We start from the raw sequence: 18,199 nt of genomic DNA, 5'->3' as shown, positions 1-18,199 counted from the left end.
GCACAGATGTTGTCGCCACCACAAGGGAGCTCCCATCAGAGGACGAGTTCGTGCCGCTGGTGTCAGCTCCTGTCCCCGCCGTGGAGCTCCCCTCGCCCTCCGTCCCACTGGTGAACTCTGAGTCCGTAGTCTCGCCCTCCAGGGCCATGTGGGATGCAGCTCCCTCGTGCTCCGGTGCCACTGCTCCTCCGCCTGATGATGCTAATGCACACAAGAACAGGGAGACCAAAAAAGGGGGGGGACGACAGAAGAAAGACAGGTTGAGTGCATGCATTACCGCTACCGTCGGCGGACACGACAGACACAGAAGCCCCCTGCACTACGCAGCGCTCTTGGGGTCCACTGTTCAATTCCTGGGAAATGGCCTACAAGGCTATGGACGACATCTGCACACATAGATGACACAGGGGTATGACTAGGTGTAGTTGTCACTGTACAGAGGTGGGGTGGGGTGACACATGGCCTGCCTTACGGAGGGGCCTTGTCTACGGAACTCGCCCTGGCCTAGAGAAACCCACAGCCCACCTCCCCCACCCAGACACCTCCACTGCGCGCAAAGTCAGCAGAATGAGAGTGTACTCGCCCCCTTGTGGCGGCTGTGATGCCCTCAAGCGCCCATCCAACTCCGGGTAGGCCACTGCCAGGATCCTGAACATCAGGGGGGTCATGGTGCGACGGGCACCCCTCCCACGTTGGGAGGCCATCCCCAGCTGAGCCTCCGCCATGTTCTTGCTCCAGCGGCGAATGTCCTCCCATCTTTTACAGCAGTGGGTGCTCCGTCTGTGGTAGACCCCCAGGGTCCGGACGTCCTTGGCGATGGCACGTCAAATATCTTTTTTTCTGGTGGGCGCTGACCTACATGAAATGTACAGGGGAAAAAAGAGAAGTTATCACCAACTGCACCGTCAAAGTGATTGGCCCCCATCCCTACCCTTGCCATGTGGCATATGCATTCACCGTCTTTCATGCACGCAGCACTCTCCCCCCTTCCTTCTTACATCCAGCCCTCTCCACACAGGCATATCCCATACAGCATGCTCCCTGTGCACATACCTGTTTGTCTGGAGGACCGTAGAGTAGCGTGTACTGGGGGAGGACCCCATCCACGAGCTTCTACAACTCCTCCGATGTGAAGGCAGGGGCCCTTTCTCCAGACACTCGAGCCATTGTCTCTTCCAGACCGAGGTCACAGCAGCACTTGCAGTGTAGTTCCTCTCCTGTCGAAGATCAGGTATCGAGTGATTGAACAGATAGAAAATGGCGGTCACGTCCGCGGCAGCGCGTACCGTCACCGCCGGCGTACATCGTCATTGGCTCCTGGGACCCATAGGGTCCAATGTTAACCAATGCAGCATTGCGCCGCGGTCTGCGACCGCCTACCGCGACGGTGTACAACGCCAGCGCAGTTACCTCACATCCCATTGTCCCACTTTAGAGGTCAGGCAGCCGCCATTTCAGGGGCCCACATGGCTTTATTTCCAACTGCGTCACACATACCGAGGCCTAGACTCAACACCCATACAGGCCACCTTTTGTGTATGATTGGTGTTCTGGGTAAACTGTGGGTACGTACCTCTGAGTTGTTTGACTCTGTGCTCGCTGTTGTCCTTCATAGGCACCGTCTGCTGGGACATGTGAGGAGATGGCGGCATCCTCCGGTGTACCGACCGTTGGTGGACCTGTCGACAATGGAGGAGCGACATGTCATAATCACATACAGGATTGACCGTGCCACAATCCAGAAACTGTGTACCCAGTTGGAGCCAGACCTGATGTCAGCAATCCGCCATCCCACAGGAATCCCCCTTCAAGTGCAGGTGCTGTCAGTGCTCCATTTCCTTGCAAGTGAGTCTTTTCAAACAACAGTGGCCATAGCATCAGGGATGTCCCAGCCTATGTTTTCCAACGTATTGTCCAGAGTGTTGTCTGCCCTTCTGAAACACATGCGGAGCTACATCGTTTTTCCTCAGGTGGAGGATTTGCCTACAGTGAAAGGTGATTTCTATGCCCTGGGACACATCCCCAACATCATAGGTGCCATTGATGGGACCCATGTGGCTTTGGTCCCCCCCCACAGGAGTGAACAGGTGTACAGAAACCGGAAGAGTTATCATTCGATGAATGCACAGATGGTATGTTTGGCAGACCAGTACATCTCCCATGTGAATGCCATGTTCCCTGGCTCAGTGCATGACGCCTACATCCTGCAGAATAGCAGCATCCCTTATGTGATGGGTCAACTCCAGAGGCACCGTATGTGGCTATTAGGTGAGCACCTCGAAGCAAGTCAGTGGGAATGGTTGTCTGGGTCTGGGGATATCCCTCCAGGGTAGTGCGTGTCTGAAAGTTGTCCCTCACCATTTGCAGGTGACTCTGGTTACCCCAACCTGTCATGGCTACTGACCCCAGTGAGGAATCCCAGGACAAGGGCAGAGGAACGCTACAATGAGGCCCATGGGTGAACTAGGAGGGTGATCGAGCGGACCTTCGGCCTCCTGAAGGCCAGGTTCAGGTGCCTCCATATGACAGGTGGATCCCTATTCTACTCACCAAAGAAGGTGTGCCAGAACATCGTGGCCTGCTGTATGCTTCACAACTTGGCTTTGCGACAACAGGTGCCTTTTCTGCAGGAGGATGGTCCAGATGGCGGTGTTGTGGCAGCTTTGGAGCCTGTGGACAGTGAAGACGAGGAAGCAGAGGAAGAAGACATGAACAACAGGGACTCGGTGATCCAGCAATATTTCCAGTGAGACACAGGTAAGAGTACAGACCCGCCTACTACATGTACTTTAACACTACTACCTCTCTACTGTCTGTCGTTTTCACCCAGTGTATGGTCACTGAGTTGTCACTTTCCCTTACGATTTCACAGATGTGGGTCCCACTGTGTGACATCTGCTTAGATTCCTCATGGACTAGAGCTGTGTGACATAGGTATGTTGACATTACAACTGAAAGAGCATTTTGTCACTGTAATTGCTAATACACTATTTCGAAATCACAGACTCCAGATTGTTTTGTGCTTTAAGTGTGTTTATTTAAGTGCTCAATATTGGAGGGGGTAGTGAAATGGTGAGGGGTGATGGCGGAGGAATGTCCATGGCAGAGTCCAGTCTATTAGTCTCACAGGTGCATTGCCCATATGGGCATTGAAAGTGGAGCTGGGGCAGTTTAAGTATGGACAGGGTGACAAAGTGGGACAGTAGGATGACAATCAGGGTGGTCTCATTTCTTGGCGGGGGTCTTGGCATCGTGCTCTGTCTTTGTCCTGGATCTCAGGGACCGTTTGCGGGGTGGTTCTCTCTTTGCAGGGGGTGGGGTGCTGGTGTGGTGGTCCTGTGGCGGGGTGTCCTGTCCTCTAGCGCCGCCGGAGGTGGTGGGCAGTTCATCGTCCATGCTAGTGTCAGGGGCCCCTTGTAGTGCCACAGTGTCCCTCCTGGTGTTGAGTACTTCCTTCAGCACCCCTACGATGGTGCCTGGGGTGGAGCTGATGGTTCTGAGTTCCTCCCTGAAGCCCATATACTGTTCCTCCTACAGGCGCTGGGTCTCCTGAAACTTGGCCAGTACTGTTGCCATCGTCTCCTGGGAGTGGTGGTAGGCTCCCATGATGGAGGAGAGGGCCTCGTGGAGAGTGGGTTCCCTTGGCCTGTCCGCCCCCTGTCGCACAGCAGCCCTCCCAGTTCCCCTGTGTTCCTGGGCCTCCGTCCCCTGGACTGTGTGCCCACTGCCCCGAGGTCCCTGTTGTTTTTGTGGTGGTGGGTTATCCTGGGTTCCCTGTAGTGGTGGACACACAGCTGATTGATGTGTCCTGGGGACAGAGGTATGGGCCCGCTGGGTGGGTGCTGTGCTGGTGTTTCCAGAGGGGGGAAGGTCTGTGGTGGCCTGTGACTGGGTGAGGGGAACCGACTGTCCTGAGGTCCCCGATGGGCCGGGCTGGTCATCTAGATCCAGTTGGAAAGAGCTGTTGTCATCACTGTGGGCCTCTTCTGTTGGTGGTGTGGACATGTGTGGACCCTCCTGTCCGGTGACGTTGGGTAGGGGTCCTGCAGGGTTATAAAAGGATGGTTATTACATCTGTGTGTGTCATGGTGTGCAATGGGCGGGTGACCGTGTACCCCAGTGCTTGCATTCCTGTGTGGGACCTTGTGTGATGATGGTTTAGGGGGTTGTATGGGTATGTGCAGTGGGCATGCTTTAGTGATGGGTGTCCATGATTTGTTGTTGCAGACAGGGCTTGGTGTTGGGATGGGTGGTTTGTGATGTTGGGACATATGTGAGGAGTTTGGGTGCTGGGGGTGAGGGTGAGGGTGGGGGTATGAGCTGGCATGCAGGTAGGGTGGGGGATGTAATAATTAAGATTTGTCTTACCAGAGTCCATTCCTCCACCTACTCCTGCGAGGCCCTCAGGATGCAGAATCGCCAAGACCTGCTCCTCCCATGTTGTTAGTTGTTGGGGAGGAGGCGGGGGTCAGCCGCCAGTCCGCTGAACCGCCTGGTGGTGTCTTGAGACCACGGAATGCACCTTCCCCAGTAGGTCGTTCCACCTCTTCCAGATGTCCTCCTGATTTCTTGGGTGCTGTCCCACTGCGTTGACCCTGTCCACTATTCTTCGCCATAGCTCCATCTTCCTTGCTATTGAGGTGTGCTGCACCTGTGATCCGAATAGCTGTGGCTCTACCCGGACGATTTCCTCCACCATGACCCTGAGCTCCTCCTCCGAGAGCCTGGGGTGTCTTTGCCGTGCCACAGGGTAGTGTAGGTGATGTGTGGGGTGGATTGTGTGTTGATAAGTGTGCTGATATGTAGTGGTGTGTTGTGTGAGGTGCGTGGAAGTTATGTGGGTGATGGTGTTGTGTGCCTGTGGATGCTGTTGTTCTTGCTGGTGCTGTCTCTCTCTGGCCTTCTTTCAGAATTTTTTGTCGTAGGGGTTTGTGGGTGATGTGGGTGTGTGTTTTATATTGTAATGGGTGTGTGGGAGTGGTGTGTGTATGTGTATCACGTGTGTGTATTTCGAATTGTCCAATGTGGCTGTGTTTTGTAAGAGTGTGTGTATTTTGAGCGCGGCGGTGTGTACCGCCAATGGAATACCACGGTTGAAAGACCGCCGCGTGGATTCGTGTGTCGTGATAGTGTGGGCGTTTTTCTGTTGGCGTGACAGTGGAGGCTTTGTTTTCGCCAGTTTATCACTGACCTTTGGTGTGGCGGACTTGTGTGGGTGTCTGAATTTTGGCGGATTCCGAAATGTGGGTCATAATAGCTGTGGCGGAATTACGCGGCCGCGGCGGTGTGTTGGCGGTCTTCTGCACGGCGGTAAGTGGCTTTTACCGCCAATGTTGTAATGACCGCCTTAGTTTCATTGGGGAAACCTTAAGGGATCTACACATATGATCCCTTGCTGAATTTTGAAAATTATCTAGTTTTCACAAATATATAGCTTTCCTGGATCCACCATGAGTTTCACACTGGTTTCCACCACAAACTGGTAGTAGGTTGAAAGCACATAAATAGAAAAAACAGCTACAGCTTTGAAAAATGCCAAATCTGTAGTACAAAATTGTTTTTTTTAGTTCAGTTCCACATTTTCCTGAAAGCTGGGAAGATGGCGACTTTAGCATAACCAACCATGCATTGATGCTGTTTTTATGGAAAAAAGGCACTTTTATCCAGAGTAGCTAGATTTTGACTATTTTCTCGGTTCCCTCCAGGAGAATCCACAAACCCTGAGTACATTTAGAACCCTGAGGATGCTGGGAAAAAGGAGCACACATTTGCCTTGGATACTTTATGTGAACAAAAAACTATGGCGGCCTAAGCATAAACTACCTCAAACAGCCACAAAAGGGCTCAGTGTGGGGGGAGAGTGTGCAACAGCTAAGAGTATAACAAGATGTGGGACCCTATCATGAACAGGTGCAATGGCTCAGAGGGGAGTGCCTGTTTTTATGGGTGAGCACAAATCGCTCCGTCCCATGCTGTAATCTCTCTTTGGGCTTCTAACCACGCCCATGTCACGTCAGTCACTTTCATTGGTTCGTGGGGTTGCCTTTTAAAATCTGTTTGCTTTCATTTGTGAAATGTATGCATACGTCATGCCTTTTCTGGTGTTTAGCCCACCTACACAGTGCCGGTAAACTACTGAAACCATTTGAGGCTCGATGTTTTCAGCATGGTTTCCGGACTACTTGATCATTTTATTTTCCACGCAGCGCGATTGCGCTGGGGTTTACATAGCGCAATCGTGCTCAGTTTTTCAATTTTCAATTTCTGCGCGGTTGCGCTGTGTTTTTTTTCTTGCAATTTGTGTGGCAAGAAAAGTCAGGTTAGGAGTTTACAATGCTAATAGCTCTAACTCGAGCAAATGTAACACCTGTTGCATTGCTAATGCTTGTTATGAGCTTGCTCTACCTAAAGAGTGCATCCATTTAATCCAACACCCCTCCAAGCAGTGCATGATTTTCAGAGACCGCTCATTTGAAACGAAAAGAGACAAAGCTCCTCACTGTTTTCCAGATGTGCCGTCTGAAAATCTTGTTCTAATTCCTAGTAGTATCGGGTTACGCACTTCAGACCGTGGAAACCTATAAATAAGCCTTTCGCCTCTAGGATGAACCAGCGCGGCTGTTCATGATGCGGCCCCTGATCGCCCCGTCCTCAGACAAAACTATAAACCCAGTAACAGCTGGAAGCCCCGAGTATCTGGATCAGCCAGAGTTAAACATTTTAATTAAATCGCAGATAGATATAAACCAAAAACTGCTTTGCAATATCCAGGTTAATGCAAATATTTGCGTTGTCATCAGACAGAGTTTCCTATTTTACCACAGGATGGGTCGTGCAAGTGTTTATAGGGAAAGAAAGCACCAATTGCTTGGAAGCAAAATTAGGACACCTCAAGTGTTTGCGCCTAAGAAGTGTTCTCAAGCTACATGCCTGGGAATGGAAAAATAAGTACGCATCCACAACAGGGTGCTTGCTCTGGCCGGAGCAGAACGGACGGTGAGTGGGGGAGCCCTCCGAGGAGTTGGGTCCGGCGTGGGCTGCTGCCACCACGCGCGGGCTCCTTCCTGCGCGCACTTTCCATTGGCCCTCGCGCGCAGAGGGCTGAGCTGACGTCGGCGCACCCCGCTCGCCTCCCGGGGTCCGCCAGGTCGGGGCTGAGGAGGAGAAGGGGAAGCTGGCAGCAGGGGATGTTTGTTGTGCGCGAGCTGCCACGCGCGACTGCTGCAGTGGCGCTCCGAGGCGGCGCGCGCACTCTTCCCCGGGTCCCCGCTCCGCGCGCGCGCCGGCGCACCGCTCCACGACCTGTGCGTCACGTGGGAGGGCTGCCCGTGCGAACCGAGCACTCCTACTGTCAGGCTAAGCCGGGGACCACCCTCACCTTCTGCGGTCTGGAGGAAGCCTGCCAGATGTCCAGGAAATGATGGTTCTTCCGAGCGGAGCCGCAGAAAGCATTCCGTGCCCATTGCGAGGCTGCAGAAAAGGCAGAGGTAACTCGCCAGTGCCCCGCACGCAAAGCAAACTACTTAACGTGAGTGAGAAGGACATGAGGGTTGTACTTGTAGTAGTTGCATGGTTTTGTCTGTGCAGTTTGCACCGTATTGCGTTTCACACTCTAGAGTCATCCACCGAATGTATGTGTTTAAACAGAAGGAATTAAAAATCAGGGCATTGACTAACCTGCAGATGCTCTAAATTCTGTGGCAGGTTTAGGCGCTGGAGTGTAGCGTGATAGAGTGTTTTAAACAGGATCACACAATTTGCCCGGGAATGAAGCCTGGGTTCTGGGTAATTTCTGAAGTGTAGAACGTAGCAAATTTAGCCCACTTCAAAGAACCGAGCTAGCTCATCCAAATGCCTATTTAAATAAGAATGTCCGTTCCAGTTTGTGTATGACTCAGATTTGGGGGTTAGCCTCTATGTGGGGTTTCCTATTTTCTCAGATAAAGGAGCCGAGGCACATGGATATACAATCCTGTCTTTATAAATCGTTAGTGAGCAGGGCTTCCAGATACTGTCATAACGTTGAAAGAACTGGTGATTCAGTGAAATAAATAAATAATGGTACCTAAAGGGGCTGCAGAGAGTGCCCAGCCCCTCCAAGCTCTATAAAAGAATTTCCTAGCCCCGGCTGTTCCACTTTATCATCATAATATTTAATGTTCCACTTCATTTTCATGAATTTATTTTCCCCTCTCCTAGCAGTAGTTTAACTTAGATCAAAAGGAGACTGTAGGCTATAAGCAGTGATTGCTGTTAAGTCTGGCAACTAGTGCAGGAAGTCCCAAGATGCCTGGCTGCGATGAGAGATATTTTTTATCTGATGGAATGGCTCTATGCCGTTCCTTCGTAATAACCCCTGGCACAGTTTATTGGGGATTAGTTTGGCTGAGCAGCGTGGTGTTCTTTGAATGCTTATATTTCGTTATCTCTGAGAAGGCACATGCTTAGGGAACATGCTGCTGCTGGGAAAGGAAGGGTTCTGCTGCCCCTGTCTGATTAGCACATCTCTTCTTCGCAGGAGTCTCCACGCAGAGCTGGGTGAGTTGGGCTCTGGTTCTCCATCTCTTCGCTCAGGAAGATGCTGATACAGGTCCACCCAAGCCAATTTTTGGAGAACCACCTCTCGCTGGACAAGCCGGAGCAGCTCTGTGCCACGCCAGACCTTCTGCCCTCCTCATTCATGACTGAGGCCCCCTCAACCCAGGTGGAGCTGGACTCTGCGCTCGCCAACGCCACCAACACCACCACTGAGTGCGGCGAGGAGAGCCTACTCTACGGTGAGGTGGAGAAGATCGTTATTGGAGTCGTTCTCTCCATCCTCACGCTGTTGACCATCGCCGGCAACGGGCTGGTCATCATCTCGGTCTGCATCGTCAAGAAGCTGCGGCAGCCCTCCAACTACTTGGTGGTGTCGCTGGCCGCAGCTGACCTGTCCGTAGCTTTGGCAGTCATGCCTTTCGTCATCATCACCGACCTAGTGGGGGGCGAGTGGCTCTTCGGCAAGGTCTTCTGCAACGTCTTCATCGCCATGGACGTAATGTGCTGCACCGCCTCCATTATGACCCTGTGTGTGATCAGCGTGGACAGGTGAGAGCTCTTTGTGGTCAACCAGGAGATGCCTAGAGGTGGTGACTAGACAGTGATGTGCTACACAAGTCCATTCATTCATCCCTTCATCATTCACAGGCATGCATGACTAAGTGTGCAAGGCAGCCAATGAGCCAGTGACCAGAGGCTGACAGAGTAGCTTTAATAAACATTTTGCTTTTTTTGCACAGACTAGTCTTCTGGGGTGTCTATGCGCTTTACAAAGTGTGTAGCAGAACTTCTAACATCTAACATTCTTGGCACACGTTTTATAATGTCTACTGAGTGGACCAACAGATTGGAAGATGTGTCCTGCATGTTTATCTCTGAAGTGAAAATATTATCCCACTGCAGTGACACGTGGGGGAGGAGGTGTGTGCGTGGGGGGGAGCTGCCTGGGGGGCCGCGGAGCAGTATGCAGCTGGTAAGATAGAGGGATGGAGCGTGCGTTGCAGTACACACATACATTGGGTTCAATCCGCATATCAGCCTCTTCTCTTCTTCTCTAGGCAGATAAGTATCACTACGTTCATCTTCCTAGCACTTCGTAATAAATAAGTTTGATAAAATTGCTTCATTGCGTGATTCACAGACGGTTAGAAGTACCGTTGTTGTACCAAAAATGAAAAACGCACAATTTGATGCCCGTCTTTTGACTAACCTTAAATTGAGGCGGCGCACGCGCTTTCGAAGTGCCAAAGATGCGTCACTGTCGGGGGTCAAGAGTGAAGCAAGGCCGTTCTCTCTTCCGAGTTAGAGGTGCAGAGGGTCGGGGCACAAGGGGTGTTGTAATAAAGACCAGCAGTTCTGCCAATTTCGATTCATTTTTTTTTTTTAAAAGGTAGGGGAGGATCTTGCTAAACAATCGATGCGTACTTTTGGCTCCAGGAAGATAGAACATGCCCTCGCCACTCCTGCTGCTTGAAGGGATGGTGGGAGCAGGGGCGTGGCTGTCGTTAGCGTGTCCATCACAAGTGCAGCAGGCGTAGTGGCACAGGGCAGTCCTTTACTGCCAAACCGGTGGCTCGCTCCGTCCCTGGCATTCATTCCACCCCAGGGCATCCCTGCAGCACCACAGGAGGCAGTGCTGCCCCTAGATAAAGGGGTCCCGGTGGGGACATTTGGGGCAGCGTGGGGCTTGGAAGGAGCTCCGTGAACAAGGCTTTCTACTGAAACGGGGCTGCGTGTATTTCGAAGTAGCTGCCGGTTTTGTATCCAGGGATATACACTGTGTGAAGACCTGAGCACAAATCCACTCACTTTGGACGGCATAGTTGCTATAAATCTCACTTTTACTTACCTAAGACGAATAAACCAGGGATATAAAATTGGGTTTTAGAAAATATGAGCTGGGGGTGCAGATAAGTGTCTCAAGAAGGATACTTACAAGGGGCACACTGCTGTTTTTGTTGATTTAAATCAGTATAGGTTTCTGCCTGTTGTGCCAAAGCACTCTTCTGTCATTTTACAACCTGCACATTTCAACGTGAATCCACATCCTTCTTGTAAAACACACTACACTCGCCCTCTGTCTTTACCCACCTCTCAACATTCTCTCAAAATATATCATTTTACTTTAATCCCTTGTTAATCAGAGGCTTTCACACATCATATAAACACATTACAACTTTCATGGGAATATTTTTTTTCTGCATAACTGGCAACCACAGTTTTGTATTATCGTAAGTAAAAGATGTCACTACTCTCCAAGACCAAGGTATTCGGTTTAGCCATCTGAAGACGAGTCACCCAGCATTCAAACCTGTGATGCGTGGATAACACCCAGGGCTCAGCAGCAGGGCCTTAGTTCAGTGAGCTACTCTGTATTGTATTGTAATTGTATTTATATAGCGCCTACTACCCCTGACGAGGCATCGAAGCGCTTTTCGATGAGTAGCACGCTACTCTGGAACCCAACAAGAATTAGTGATGGATTAGTATCAGGAAATAATGAGTACAGTTTTAGTATTATTATGAGTTAATTTGAGCCGCGGATATGAGAGTTTGTTAGTTAGATTGACTGGAGTAATGGAGGGGTGGAGGAGGAAAGAAATTCAGAAGTGTTAATTGGGAGTATATCCTTAATTTACTCAACCCAAAGGCTTGTCCACTCTAAGCAAAGGTCCCTCGGTCGTCAAGGTCCTTTGCTGTTGCCAGGCAGAGCTTGCTTTAGGGTTGGTGGCACTCCTCTGCCCCTGGGGACATCCTTCTCCACGGATTTCCTTCCATCATCTTATCCCTCCTTTTCCACATTTATTGAATTTCTTTCATAGAGCTATGCATACCAGTGTAGTGTATCGGAGCACTTTACGTTACACACACATTAGACAGAGACACTGAATGAATGAGTAAATAAATGTTTAGGAAACCTTACATAAGACAATGAGGGCCACAGGGTCTAGGAGTCACACTTCATGCATGCCGGCAGGCATTATATGAAACACATTTTGGGGCAGATTTACTAAGTTTTCATCCAGCGCAATGCAGTATTCAATGTATTTACGAAGAATTGTGTGAAAAAGCGAGAGCCCCACAGCGCTATCTCTACTAAGACATGGCACTGTGGCTCCTTGCACTAGTGTTGGCTTAGCTTCGGCTGCCTTCCGCCAGGGCACACACCCTGGCAGTGTGGGGCAAGGGTGACTATGTGATGTCAAGATTAGGCTTTGTACTGGAATGGTCACTTCGGTTTTGTACTGGAAGGCTATCTCTCCAGCACACAAATCCAGGCTTTGACAAGGTTTAACACTTTACCACTTTGTGTGTGTGCTGAGCAGTTGCGACTGCCTCGAGGAGGTGTCATTTCGTGATGTAAATCACATTCTACCCATGATAGTAGATAGGTCTTGCATCTAAATTCGTGGGTGGTTGAATTGAAACATCCATGTGTGGCTCCTGGTACGTCCCCTTGACACAAAGTAGGGCAAAATAAATCATAGTCGTACTTCACATTACTACAGGCCTACTTTGCAAACACAATTCATAATTTGGGATGGAAGTAAACTCCAAACAGCACTTTGTACTTCGTTTGTGCCTTTGTTGTGATGCAAATTTAGTGCTAAGTGTTAGTAAATCTGCCCCCCAAACTTAGGATGTAAAACGTAACTCAGTGTTTTGTGGTTGTCAATACTAATAAATTATTTCTACCCAAAGGAATCCGTATTTTAAAAAACATTTGAATGATGAAAGCTTAAAAAAAGCAAACAGGCACTAAACCTATGCCTTGCAGTTTCCATGCAGCACCTTGATGCCGGTTCATAGCTGACTGAGGCATATGAAGTGCAATTAGCAGAATAACCTCTGTGGTAACCATTAACCAATTGAGCTATCTCCAAAAAAAACAACTCTGTGATATGCATGCTACATGTTGTTGGCAGCAGGAGCATTAATTGCTCTCTGTGCTACTTTAATATGAATCAAAACCATCACTAGACAAATCACAGATCCCTCCACCAAGGATAGTAATCACCAGACTCAGCTGGCTGTTGTGACTGTCCCCTGAAGAATGCACCGCGCTACAAGATCTCTGCAGGCTGCCCTTATCTCTCCTCAGTCTGCCATTCCAAAGGCGCCCCCTCGGCCCTGGCGCCCGGTGCGATGGCACCGGTCGCACCGCCCTGAAGCCATCACTGTTGCCGGGTGTTCTCCTGTATGTTCTGGAGAAAAATGTGATCACGAGACATGTCTCATATTATCATTGCCCATTATTTAATGGCGTAAATGTGTACTTTCCTTATGTGCATTATTAAAATTATAACGCATCACCTTACACAGGGAGACTGCAAAAGTCACGTAGGGATCCCATGACATCAGAGCGTTAAGGCGTGGACGAGACATTTAACAACACATATTATTTAAACGGGAGGGATACTTTGTTTTGTATAATTCTCAAAAACTCCTATCAAATTTTTTTTTTTCCAAGTCTCAAACTTTAATTCCCTTCTCATCACACTCTCTCCCAGCCCTTATTTATAAGTATAAAGCCCATATGGGTGTTATAAAATTATAACAGAATTGACCTTGACAAGATCCCTTGTAACATTGAAGTAATGTTGATGTTTTTACCCCTGCATCACTACTTACAACAACATTATTTTGCGGAATTTATAGATCTGCGTTCGACAGTAGTATAATTACTCATATTAATGAAACACACATGACTACCTCTGTTTCTAGTAACCATCCTCCTACTTCTAATTGGAATGCTAGCAGTAGTACCAAAGATCCCTCGTCCTCTGTAGAAGCTACAGACGTAAGTCACATCAAGCTTGCAGAACCAGGCTGGTTGGAGTAATAGTCCAGTATTACATACCGTATGCAAACAGGACATTTATGGAATAATTCACAGAGGTTTTTCTGCAAATAGGTGCAACTTACTAGCGTAGCACTCTCGAATTACTCCTGGATTCAAAACACAGCAGTAGTCAGAAGTACTCCAAGAGTCACGAGTGCTCCAAAAGTAAATCATTGAAAAGCTTTGTAGTCAGGCCCCAAGATTTCCATCATGACACCATTTTTATTACTACTACTGTTACTACTACAGGTATCGAGGGGGGCTCTTCGCGCTGTTGACAGGTAACAGATGTTTATTTTTAACCAACTAAATGACACTCACTTTATCAACCTTGTGAGGATTAAATGCTGAGTGGACCTGCTGGGATTCGAGCCTGTGACTTTGGGGTGAAACATAGCTCCTCGCGGTGGATATGTCAGTCCACAGAGTCATCAGACTATTAATGCCACTAGTACTACAACTAGTATGGTTATGTTTCTACCATATACTTGTTACTGCTACAACAGTTATTGATATTAAGTATTCCTAGTACTGTTAAACTCACATCTTCTACCATTACTTGTCTCTTTCCTTCTACTGTTACTATTGCTATCACTGCTACTACTTCTATTTGCATTATTATCACTCCCACTAACCCAGTACTACTATTACTACGACTGCTATATCCTACTAGTACTGAAACCATTACCACTAGTCGTGTTGTTACCGCTGGTAGTGCTATCCCACTGGTACTCAGGGTCCTTCTGCTTTTTCCAGTACTATTGCTGGTGCTATAACTACTAATGCTGGTACCATTACTACCAGTCCTGTTGTTGCTACAGTCCTACTGGTACTACTGCTGCTTCAACTACTAGTTGTCCCACAACTACCACCACTGCCATTAATAATGTGACACAGGCACATATTCTTACTCCTGCAGTGTTGCATCCACAGAGGTGATATGCGGCACTGGCAGCGCATGCTTCTTTCACACTTTCTTGCAGGTAATTTCCCTCCCACGCACAGGGCTGGGTAATAATGCATGCCCTCATTCCTTCATAGATATAGGTGTACACGCATGGACACTGCCACCTATCAGAGAGGTCGAAACCCCGGGTAATAATGCATGGCCTTGTTCCTTCATAGTATAGGTGTACATGCAGGAACACTACCGCCGGTCAGAGGGGTCTATAACTCTGGGTAATAATGCATGCCCTCATTCCCTCATAGTTATAGGTGTAAATGCATGGACACTGCCACTCATCAGAGACATCAAAACCCCGGGTAATAACGCATGGCCTTGTTACTTCATAGATATAGGTGTACATGCAGGAACACTATCGCTGGTCAGAGGGGTCTATAACCCCGGGTAATAATGCATGCCCTCATTCCTTCATAGATATAGGTGTACAAGCATGGACACTGTCGCCTATCAGAGAGGTCGAAACCCCGGGTAATAATGCATGCCCTTGTTCCTTCATAGATATAGGTGCAGGGACACTACCGCCGACCAGAGGGGTCTATAACCCTGGGTAATAATGCATGCCCTCATCCCCTCATAGATATAGGTGTACACACATGGACGCTGCCGCTCATCAGAGAGGTCGAAACCCCAGGTAATAATGCATGCCCTTGTTCCTTCATAGATATAGGTGTACATGCATGGACACTGCCACCTATCAGAGGGGTCTATAAACCTGGGTAATAATGAGAGCCCTTGCACCTTCATAGATATAAGTGTAACTGCAGCTCATCAGAGCGGTCTATAATCACTGGTAGTAATGCATACCCTTGTTCCTTCATAGATATAGGCATACGCGCAGGGACACTGGTGCTTATCAGAGAGGTCTATAACCCCGGGTAATAATGCATGTCCTTGTTCCTTTATAGATATAGGTGTACACGCAGGGACACTGTTGCTCATCATAGAGGTCTATAACACGGGTACTAATGCATGCCCTTGTTCCTTCATAGAGTTAGGTGTACACGCATGGACACTGCCACTCATCAAAGACGTCTATAATCTTGGGTAATAATGCATGCCCTTGTTTTCTCATAGATATAGGTGTACACACAGGGGCACTGTCGCTCATGAGAGAGGTCTATAAGCTCGGGTAATAATGCATGCCCTTGTTCCTTCATAGATATAGTGGAACACACAGGGACACTGCTGATCACCAGAGAGGTGTATAACTCCGGGTAATAATGCATGCCCTTGTTTCTTCATAGATATAGGTTTACAAACAGGGACATTGATGCTCATCAGAGATTTCTGTAACCATGGATAATAATGCATGCCCTTGTTTCTTCATAGGTATAGGTGTACACACAGGGGCACTGTCGCTCATGAGAGAGGTCTATAACCCTGGGTAATAATGCATGCCCTTGTTTCTTCATAGATATAGGTGTACACACAGGGGCACTGTTGCTCATGAGAGAGGTCTATAACCCTGGGTAATAATGCATGCCCTTGTTTCTTCATAGATATAGGTGTACACGCAGAGACACTGTTGCTCATGAGAGAGGTCTATAACCCCGGGTAATAATACATGCCCTTGTTCCTTCATAGATATAGGTGTACATGGAGGAACCCTGCCACTCATCAGAAACGTCAATCATGGATGCTATAATTTCTCCATAGATAAAGGAGCATATGCAGGTGCACTGCCTCTCATCAGAGTTCCATAACACTGACTATCAGTGGATGACTAATTCTTGTACAGATATGTGTGCTGCTGCTCATCAGAGAAGTAGGTAATAGATAAAAATATGAAAGCTGTTTCTATTACTCCCAGTCTGGCACCAACACTGTAAAATACACATAAGATAGAAAGTGCTTAAAGACCATTGGTGTGGTGCTTTTCTCTGCATGTTTTCACGCACTCACTCATTCACTCACTCACTCACTCATTCACTCAGTCACTCACTCACTCACTCACTCACACATTTACTCAATATGATATACATTTAACTTTTCTTTTCTCAATATAATAGACGCTGATCGAATCCCAAATGTATGGATTCATGAATAAATTAATCCTTTCAGAAGCATGACTGACCGTCAGATTCACTGAGATACTGGCCCTGAATTGGAGCTGAGCTATCTCACTATCTCACTGAAATTGTCAGCAAGCGTTGTACCTTTATATAGTAGTTTACATTCAGAAGTGAATGCAGGGAACCAATTTAATTCACAGCCTCTAGCTGTTCCAGAGAGCTGTCAGCCAGGGAGAGCCGGTCGAAGTTATATTGACTGGCCCTGGCCCAGATGCGATGAAGAAATACAAGTTTCAACAGTGCAGCAGGTATAGTTATAGCAAGAACCAGCATTTCCTAAAAGAGTGTATGACCAATGTGATCCAGGCACATGAGCATTCATGTAGGGAGAGTTTAGATGGTGTCCTCCGCAGAGAGGAGGAAGTTGTAATCAGCCAGGTCCTCACAGTGTGGGGGGCAGGCATAGCATGGCTGTTTTGATCCGCAATTGAGTGGGAGTAATAGTGTTGGAGGTATGAGTAGTGCTAAAATGAGTATGTTTTAAGCATGAGTCTGTGAAGCCTGAGAGACGTAGCGATGCGTATGTCTGAGGGCAGCTGATCAAGAGGGGAGATGTCACCACTTCAAATCGCCTGGTGCCTCTGCTCTTTCTCCTGGTCCAGGGGTGACTTCTGGTGTGAGTAGTTTCAAATCCAGCTGCACCAGCTTCATGTTCTTACCTTGGCTGGGATCTGGAACCTTGGGGTCATGATGTTTGGAATTACAGCAAATAGTTTGGAGGATGAAGCGTTGTTTGTGGGGTGGTCCGCTTTCTTACTCTGCAATAAACTATGTTTCAGACTTCTTATGTGCTGCCTTCTACTCGGTTACTACAGGCGTGTTTCAAATCTTCAATATCCGAGGCGCAATACCGGTGTCTGCTATACGTGGCGTTAAAGGTACTTGCCAATCAATGAATAATACTTTCAGCAGTTGCTTTTGCATAAGTAGCATAGTTAATAAGTGAAGGTAAATTCTGGCTTAGCCAGCCGCAGTTGTACTCATGGCTCTATAGGTCCTCAAAAACACAGGATGCATGTGCCTACTCAAACCATTGTAGAGTCACATGTGCACATCCATTCGTTAGTGTATGACTTCAATCTGAACTACAAAAGTCCCATGTGTGCAGCTGTGTGTTAGGCATTGTCTTCGAGGGGGATATTGGGTCGACTCAACCAAAAAAATTGTGTCTTCTCAGGAAGACATATCTTTTCAATAGGGGTCATTGCTCTATAGATTGTATACGTCCCACTAAAGTCCATGGATAGAATGAGATGGCAGATGCGGTCTTTGTTAGTGAAATCTCAGTTTTTCTGATGACAAATCTCCCTCTGCTGGGATATGAAGAAACTTAAATTAAGATGCACCATTAGCTACGGAGAAGACCAGTAGATCTAAAACATACAATATATGTAGGATGCTGTCTTAAAAATAGCATTGGAAAGATGTTTGTTATTGTTATACGGTCAAAGACATGAAGGTAATTTGGAAGCTGATCGGTGGGGGAGGGAGGAAAAGCATAGCAGGGGTCAGGGATAGAATGATGGTTTGATTAAGGGTTGGACTGAAGGATAGGCTTCAGGTCAGTTTAAGACTAAGGTTAGTGGTTCGTATTAATTAGTGTTGGGGCCATTGTTCGGTTGGTGAGGGGGTTGAAGTGCATTTTTGACATAAAAGGCCCTCATTACAGAGGTTTTCACAATGTAGTTCACCTACTGCTGACACTTTATTGTTTGAGGATACTTCATATTGGGATATTTGTAACCGCATTCCTCGTTATAGACGCCTTTATCCAACACAGAG

The 18,199-nt window shown here is 48.1% G+C and overlaps 1 protein-coding gene across 2 annotated transcripts in view; it reads left to right on the top strand.

Moving 5' to 3' along the window:
• The first annotated feature begins 6,870 nt into the window (after nt 1-6,870).
• The window catches only part of LOC138250270 (5-hydroxytryptamine receptor 7-like), a 181,251-nt gene continuing 169,922 nt past the window's right edge, over nt 6,871-18,199 (top strand). Inside the window, exons 1-2 of one of the 2 annotated variants that reach the window (XM_069204965.1) lie at nt 6,871-7,528; nt 8,519-9,087. In XM_069204965.1, the coding sequence (XP_069061066.1) occupies nt 8,579-9,087 (509 nt within the window). In that variant the 5' untranslated portion in view covers nt 6,871-7,528; nt 8,519-8,578. The remainder of the gene's footprint in view (nt 7,529-8,518; nt 9,088-18,199) is intronic. The other variant, XM_069204976.1, reaches the window with a different exon arrangement.

This window comes from Pleurodeles waltl, chromosome 1_2 (genome assembly GCF_031143425.1).
Source record: "Pleurodeles waltl isolate 20211129_DDA chromosome 1_2, aPleWal1.hap1.20221129, whole genome shotgun sequence".
Taxonomy (NCBI): domain Eukaryota; kingdom Metazoa; phylum Chordata; class Amphibia; order Caudata; family Salamandridae; genus Pleurodeles; species Pleurodeles waltl.
This window is presented reverse-complemented; position numbering and strand designations above follow the sequence as displayed.